Source organism: Gossypium arboreum, chromosome 1, assembly GCF_025698485.1.
Source record: "Gossypium arboreum isolate Shixiya-1 chromosome 1, ASM2569848v2, whole genome shotgun sequence".
Classification (NCBI taxonomy): domain Eukaryota; kingdom Viridiplantae; phylum Streptophyta; class Magnoliopsida; order Malvales; family Malvaceae; genus Gossypium; species Gossypium arboreum.
This window is the reverse complement of record NC_069070.1, coordinates 4,280,401-4,288,608: the sequence shown is the minus strand read 5'-3', so window position 1 is coordinate 4,288,608 and position 8,208 is coordinate 4,280,401. Positions and strand designations below refer to the sequence as shown.

At 33.9% G+C, this 8,208-nt stretch overlaps 1 protein-coding gene across 6 annotated transcripts; it reads right to left on the bottom strand.

The window, feature by feature from the left end:
- Window positions 1-5,151: 5,151 nt before the first annotated feature.
- Window positions 5,152-7,307, bottom strand: LOC108480921 (EPIDERMAL PATTERNING FACTOR-like protein 6). Of its 6 annotated transcripts, none has more exons than XM_017784056.2 (3): window positions 6,405-7,307; window positions 6,135-6,187; window positions 5,152-5,520 (listed from the first exon to the last, which is right to left on the bottom strand). In XM_017784056.2, exons 1-3 carry the CDS (start codon window positions 6,517-6,519, stop codon window positions 5,254-5,256), a joined length of 435 nt encoding a protein of 144 aa, XP_017639545.1. In that variant the 5' UTR covers window positions 6,520-7,307; the 3' UTR covers window positions 5,152-5,253. The 6 variants fall into 6 exon arrangements, with proteins under 6 accessions (XP_017639545.1, XP_017639546.1, XP_017639548.1 ...); XM_017784057.2 differs by having other exon boundaries at window positions 6,135-6,184; window positions 6,405-7,301; XM_017784059.2 differs by having other exon boundaries at window positions 5,152-5,493; window positions 6,405-7,299.
- Between the last annotated feature and the right edge of the window lie 901 nt (window positions 7,308-8,208).

Below are 8,208 nucleotides of genomic sequence, written 5' to 3'. Positions count from 1 at the left end.
ACATGTTTCATGACATGTCTTGCCCATATTTCCTTGTCATGGCCGGCCACTAGCTATTAGGGGGGGAAATTTGACATGCAAGTCTATTATTTTGCATGCATGCTTTAAATTAGTCATCACACATTTCCCCGTCATACTTTCAAAGTTTTCTACTAGGTCCTTTCTAATGAAATTCACATTTATAACTCTAAATTAAAACATCAAAAATGTCACACATGAGTTAACACATATTATAGGCAATAAAATAAATATTAAATTATTTTTATGCCTCGGTTTTGTGGTCCCGAAACCACATTCCGACTAGGGTCGTTTTAAGGCTGTCACAGAATACGCTTGTACCCCTAGGGTATTTGAGCTGGTGATACGTTCTTGGCCCCCAGGGTATTGGAGAACTATCACAATATGTACACGTATAGTATTGAATCTCTTACCTATCAATACGGACCCTATGGCATGCCAACTATACCCACGACTTTATTCGACAATATTAATAGCGCAAATTCCATTATTAATCATCACATACTATTAAACAAGCATATACATATATAAATCACATACACTATGATCTTAATCACATAATCAGGTATTTATGTACCTTTCAAACATAACCATATTGGTAGTTAGCTATTTCTGATCATTTGACAAACCAAGCATATACATTTAATTATTTAACAAATGAGAGCATAAACTAGAGTATCTATTCGCTGATGGCTTTGGATTTCCCTTTGTCCTAGGATGGTCTTGCGCCGTCTATACATGAATGCAATTGATTCAATTTAGTCCATATACATCTTAATATCCAAAATACTTGGTTCTCACAATTTACCCAATCAAATTTAAATCAAACTTAGCAAATACAATATAAAGACCTTCTACAACTGTTATTTATTTTCAAACCTCAAAACTTTCATCCCTTACAAATAAGTCCCTATTAACATGTAGTTAACTAAATTACTTAAATACAAATTGAAGCTTAAATCAACAATTTTATCACACTTATAAATTACTCCTATCATGGTTTTATCTAGAATTAACCATGCATGTTTTGAATATTTAGCCTCAATTTTTCTCAAGTTTCTCACCAATGAAAACTAAATTAAAGTTTATTAATACTCTAATTAAACAATGTGGCTACTCATATATATCATCAATTAATATTTTTCCATAAAAAAATTTAAAAATCAAAACTCACCTATCTTCCCAATTGAAGCTACGACAATGAAGGAATGGAGGTGACTTGTGCGCGTACGTGCACGTTAAAACGAATGATTTTGCAAAGATTATTTTGGAAAGTGGGTTTTAACTACAAGCGTACAATGTTAGTTGTAATATTTATAGTTCGACGGAACACAAAGTGTTCCAAGGGGTCGAACCTAAAAGAGGTAGCGATTGAGCAATTCCAAACTACTAGCACGCAAGATAAGGAGTCTAACCAACTAATCATTAAATGATATATTGTGACAAATCATAAATTAAGGAGAGATTAACCTAAATTATAGCTAATGAACTAAAGGACTAAATTGTAAAAAGGTGCAAATGTGTGAAACTAACAATTAACTAACAGTTGGTGGTTGGTTGACTTTGATGTGGTTCACTAACTCTTGAATTAGAGACCTAAATTGCTTAAACTCCTAATGGTTCTATTTTACTTCTTGGTCTCAACTTTACCAATTTAGACGAATTGATTCGGTTTATCTCTTGATCTCACCGACTAACCCAGGACTAATGAATTGATACTCAACAAGATTACCTCTCGGTCTCACTTGTTTAAATGTCTTTTTAGGGCGTCAATCCTAAGTTTTTATTTTCATTCAATTTGGTCCAAATTATTACAATTTAGTCTCTTATCCAAAAATTAACTTATCCACATCTCCATCAACCACCCTCTTAAGAGTTTAGTTACCTATGCTACAAATCACACTAACAAACATAAAAGAGGCATACATGGAAGCCATAAACATAAAACTTAAGAAAAAGATGAAAGCTTGGATTTTTACTCTAGAAAACATAAAATAAAAGTAATCAGGATCATCCAACAATAAAAGAGAGAAAAAGAAACATAAAAGTTGAAGTCTTTAATAAATTAAACTAAAAGAAACTGAAATACATTAAGCTAAAGGCTGAAATGTCATTACAAGCAAATGAAATGGACTAAAAGTGCAAATAAACCTAAGCTACAATGTTACCTAACTTAACTAACTTGAATAACAACAAGAACAAGAAGAAAAGTTGCAGAAAAATATTAAATCTACAACTAAAAAGATTAAAAATAAGAAACCCTTGAAAAGTGTAGAGAAAAACTAAAGGAAAACCTAAGAGAAACTATCTAAAACTAAGCTTACGTGTGTGTCTCCTCTCTTCTCAGCCAAATTTGGTTGTTTTTAGCAGTTATTACTGATAATTTTTCTTGACCAAATTGCCCTTGAACGACCCTTCATGGATTGATGCTTCGGTTGGACCAAAATTACCTCTGATGTCATTTTTTTGTCCCTTCACAACATCAATATCGCGATACCCAAGGGTAAGATATCGCGACATCATCGACAGTCTAGAATTTAGGGTTCTCCTTGGCAAGTGGGTATCGTGATACCCAAAGTGGATATCGCGATACCATAGGTGGTATTCATCTTGGGGCCTGTTGAAGGTATTGCGATTCCAAAGGTGGAATATTGTGATTTCCTCTCCTTTGGTGATGTTCTCCCTCGATTCCGACCTCCAACACGTCCCTACAACACTCAATCATATATTATGGCCCTCAATGGTATAATTGGCCAATTTGGATCTCAAAATAAGTAAAAAGAGACATTTACACTCATTTGATCGAAAGCCTAAAACTACGAAAAACTACTGAAAAGACACGAAATTGCTCGAAAACAAGCTCCTTAAATATACCAGAGAAGTCTAATTTGATATATCTAATTATGACAGATCAGGAGGAAAAAAATTGTTTTCTTTTTTTTCTACTGAACGGTGGAAGAGAAAAAAATGATGGAAGTAAAATTTTCTCTTTCCCACTTAATTTACATATGTATTTATATACTAATTGTCAAACTAATTAAGTTAATTAGTTACTAATATAAAAAAATTAATTATCTTAACTTTAATTAGTGGAGTGTGATGACTCAACTTTTCGTTAAACATTGTCATGACATTAAAAATGGCTAAATTGCTACTTTGGCCTTAGTTTAAATTTCCACTAGGCCTCACTTCATTTTTTAATTCAAATCTTAATAGTGATTATCTTTTTTATAATTTAGTTCGACCTTTTTTATTCATATGTGACTCGTAATTATTCTATTGTACTTATTTATTAACTCAATTGAATTAATTCAGTTCGAAACCGAATTTTACGACACCATTGAAATCGGATCATTACAACATGCGACTATACGGTGAACAAATATATCTTCTTTAATTTTTCATAAATGCACAAACATCAAACTTTAAATTATTGTTAAGTGAGCTTAGGAATAAAATCATGAGAATTTAATGAAGCCTTCAAGACGTGAAATCATGACAGTTTTCTAAGGTTTTATTTTTCCTAATCATAAATGTTGGTCAAGAGTTACTGACAAATGAACCTTCATAATATAATAATGCCCAATGACATTTGCATTTAACACTAACAAAAATAACCCATTGAACATTGAACAATATGTATAAGAAGAATAATAATTTTTATAAAAATTTCTAGTATATAAAAATCTATGCATATTAGAAAATGGGAGAACACATTGAAACTTCTTTTCAAAGTCATTGAAACTAAAATCCGGTTTATATATATTTGGATAGTTACATCTATTACCAATAGATATACTTATTTAAATAAGTATCTATTTAAATAATCATATTACTCTTAGTTAATAATTAAGAGATGCAACATCTAATAACCAAGAGAACTTAACACTTGTACTATTTCATTTGTAACTCTTAACAACATAGATAAATTTTCATTTGTAATTATCGAAACATTATAAATATTATGAAAATAATCGAGCAATCTTTCGGGTAAGCACCCCTTGAATTCTTTTTATTTTTCCTTTGGCAGTTAGAAGATTCATTTCTTAGGACTATGTCTTCAAAAAGGAACTGGAATACAAAACGTTCCAGAATCAGGTCTTTACAACAAAAAAGCCACCAGAAGGCCAGAAACAGAAGATCAACATGAAAAATAAGATAAAAGGAGCAATATTAACAAAAAAAAAAATCTGGCATAGGCGAAAAATTGTAAGCAGCCAACCTTCACAAGATAGATAATGGTTATACGAGTTTTTCACGGTTGATAATTATAGAACTTACCTTAAGGTCATACCTATCTTGGGCTAAACCATCTAAAACTCCTAGATGCGTTGATGGTGGTAGGTGTTGCTTTCCCCATATAACCATTTCAAATCACGCAGCAAAGAGCCAGTTAATCCCATGAATAATAAACAAATTTAGCATAAACATCGCACAGGGGAAGTTATCATTGCTTCATTCGGGGTCCTGTTCCTGGCCTTGAATGATGAAATCAAATCTCTGCTCAGCCTATTCTTGTGATTTATCTAAAAATATATGGCGTTCTTGAATGTTCATTGACATTGTTGATGCCGTACGTGTTTAGAAAAATGCACGTGATTGCAGGAAACAAACTTTAGCACCATTGCACCCAGCCCACAGCCTTCTTTTCCAAGCTTTTTAATTTTTAAAGGCATATGACAGACATATTTCTTAATTTTTTTCATTATGTAGTTTTCAAAAAACAATTTTTTTTTTTAAAAAAAGTCCCTATCAGAATCATCACATTATTTACTAGTTTCTGTAAATTACGATGTTAGTCGCTGGCTATTAGTATTGGAAGGAAAAGTGACGAGCCAACACTTGACAATTGATTCGGGTAATTAGATGGTCTACTTGATCTCCTAAATCCATCCATTTTGAAGTTCAAAAGATTAAAAGAGATAAAAAGAAATTAATGGAGGAATAAAACGAATTTTTTTTATGAAGATGGAGTTAGAGTATATAATAATTAGTTGATAGCGTATAAAAGGAAGGCTAGGCTATAAGGGGTTTTTTCAAAGTGAGCAGCTCGTCTCATCTGTTGTTAATTATCACATACAATATATATGTTACTGTTTTTTTACATATATATTTGATGGAAAAGAAACCCTATTTTAATCACAGTAAAACCAGCAATGGTCTATTCATTGTTCTCCATTGTCACATGTACTAGCACTACACATATATTTATATGACCAAACAAAATTACGAGCATCATGGCATGTACAACTTATTGCCACATTTACACCTCCATGCTTCTGGATAGTACTCGGCAGTGACCGGTGTTCCAGGAGGTACCGGCACGTGAACAGGCTTGCACGGCGTGCACTTGCCGCACTTTGAGGCACACCGTGGCGGGGATGATCCGGGGCCGCTCAAAACTCTCCTGGGCAAGCTTGAAGGGTGTCCTTGGATTTCAACAGGAATAGACACTTGGTTCTCCTGGGCAATTTCCTGTGACAACCGAATCCTAGTCATCACCTACATGATAATTTAGTAGATGAAAATCCAAATCTATGGTTCTATTATTCCACCAATCTGCCCCCTACAAAAACCTGAGAACAGTTATGTTCACGGGAAGGGAAGGGAAGGAAGGGAGGGAAGAATACAAATATATAACCTAGTCCTAGATAGTACGTGTTTTGGGTTAAAGCGCTGAGCTCTGCTACCGCAAGTTACCGAGACAGACTCGTTAAAATTAAGAAGATGATAATTCTAAATTCTACAATGGCGATTGGCGAATGCTGCCGCGGGGTTCACGAGTGTTGATTTCTTTTTTTGTTGTTTTCCGGATGGAGATGGAGGTGGCGTGAAGCCCTAATCATACATTATGATACTATGATTCTATTCGATGCATCTCAAGGCTCGTGTCGGTCCTTCCCTGCCCAAGGGCTGCACTACTCTACTCTACTCTACACCACTTATTTCAATGGACTCTTTGATTGATTCAACCCCCCGTTTTTTATACAAAATTTTAACCCGCTAACAACGGTGTCTAGATCGATTGCCCTTAAAAGACTATACTAGTATAAGATCATAGCATTGGTTTATTAGAGCAAGGATTTGAGAAACATATGCAGTGTGAACTGACTCACCTGAGAACAAATACCATCCGCGGCTTGAGCAAACAGTAGAAAACTGAAATCTGCTGTCCAAGAAAAAAACAGAGGGGTAAATTCAGATTATCATGCATAATAGCAAGCTGAGTTGAGATAGTAGAAGTAGAAACAGTTGTTTGAGTACAGGACCCATCGATTTGAGACCTTGAATCTGGACGCCCATAGGAAATGATTTAGAGGTCAAGATCTCCCTACATACCATACAAGGTTTTCCTTTTTCTCGTTAGATGAGGGGAAAGAGCATACCTCGTTGGCATGTGGTTGCAGTGGTGATGATGCTAACCAATACCCAAACTGAGAAACAGAAAAGCAAGTGAGATTTGTGGGTGAGGTTTAGTTTTCTGTATCCCTTACTCTCCATGATTCTTTCTTTTGAGACTTGGAAGATTGAGAGGAAGCGAATTATGAAGCTAAGCAGAGAGAAAATGAAAGGGTTCCTCCATATTCCATGCAAGTGTGAGGCCAAACCACTAGTTAATAAATTTCATGTTGGAGAAAGAGAAGAGGGTTGTTAATTTTGAACTCTCTTTCTATATATATCTGTAGAGAGGAGTTGGAAACAAGTGGGCGGCACGTAGCTAAGAGGGGTTATTTTACATGGATGCAGCAGCAGAAGAGAGAAAAAAGATTGTGAATCTATGCGGATGGTGGCTTCCTAAGCTTTACCATGTTTGGATGTTGGATTCTGTTGCAGGCTTTCTTCACTGTCTTTCTGTGATTCCCAAACTCAGAAATACATTCACACCAACATCCACCTCTGCTCCATCCATCCAAACCCCACCCCACCCCCCCCCCCTCACACACTCTCTCTCTTTATCTCTTCCGTTGCTTTCGAGTTTTTCCTTTAATTTTCACAATACCACCAAACATTGTTAATGTCATTGTCATAAAATCCTGGAACTTTATACCCTCTCATATCTAGTTTAAGACTTAGGAGCTAGCTAGTGATTAGATTCCAAGGACGGAAAAAGAGAGTAACTAATTCATTTAATCAATCATACTATATCTAACTAAGTATGAAATTAATTAATATGTTTGTATCTGTCCACATGAATGTCTGAGCTACTCTTGTTTCAACCACCTCTAGCCTCTAGGGTCTCCATCACCTGCTTTACAATAGTTTGGTCCTTGGCATGCAAATATTTCACTAAAATCACTGCCATTTGCCAAATGCATGCTTCTTTCCTCCTGCTGATTAAACATTTCCCTTTAGGCTAATATATTCAATAGGCCCTCAAACTTTATTATTTTGTTTAAATAAGCCCTTATATCTTTATTGAATATGCAACTAAGCCTATATGTTAAATTTTAACATAGACAATTATTTGTTTGTATATACATTCAAAATTATATATTAATTCTAAATCAAAATAAATGCTCGCTATAAAATTATATAATTAATTCTTATCGTGATTCCATATAATTCTTATTCCTTTTCAATAAAAGAATGACAAATCAGATTTTTTTCTCTTGATTTTCAACTTTTTCCTCTTGAAAACTTCAAATCCAACTAAAAAAATACTAAAATCAAGATGAAAAATCTGAATTGTCGTTCTTCTATCGGGAAGAGATAAGGATGACGTGGAATTACAGTTTCATACAATCCCTTCTCTTTAAATAATATTAAATGTTAAATATTTTAACAATAGAATACACAATAATTGCTTAGTTTGCTATAAATCAAAGATTAAGTACCTAGTTGGATACCGAATAACTTAAAAAGGATTTATTTGAATGTAATGAAAGTATAAGGATATATTCAAATGAAGTGGTAAAGTTCAAGGACTTATTCAGTATATTAGCCTTTCCATTATTAACTAATTGCTGATTAATTAAATTCAAACACTGACCTTTTGATAAAAGAAAAGAAATTCAACCACTGTCCACATTATATTTATATATTTCTAAAGAAAGAGAGCCTATGGGCACAAAAGAGAATAGGATATGGCCGTGTGTGTGCTCTTCATTTATCAATGAATTTGTAGATTCCAAAGGCAAGGAAGTATGGACAAATAATGCAAACATTGTAGTGTAGTGTACCATACGAAAG

Coding starts and splice junctions, on each gene's coding strand:
- LOC108480921 (XM_017784056.2), bottom strand. CDS start 6,519: ATGGAGAGTAAGGGATACAGAAAACTAAACCTCACCCACAAATCTCAC. Junction 6,188..6,404: donor TGCAACCACATGCCAACGAG/GTATGCTCTTTC, acceptor TTTCTTGGACAG/CAGATTTCAGTTTTCTACTG. Junction 5,521..6,134: donor CGGATGGTATTTGTTCTCAG/GTGAGTCAGTTC, acceptor ATTATCATGTAG/GTGATGACTAGGATTCGGTT.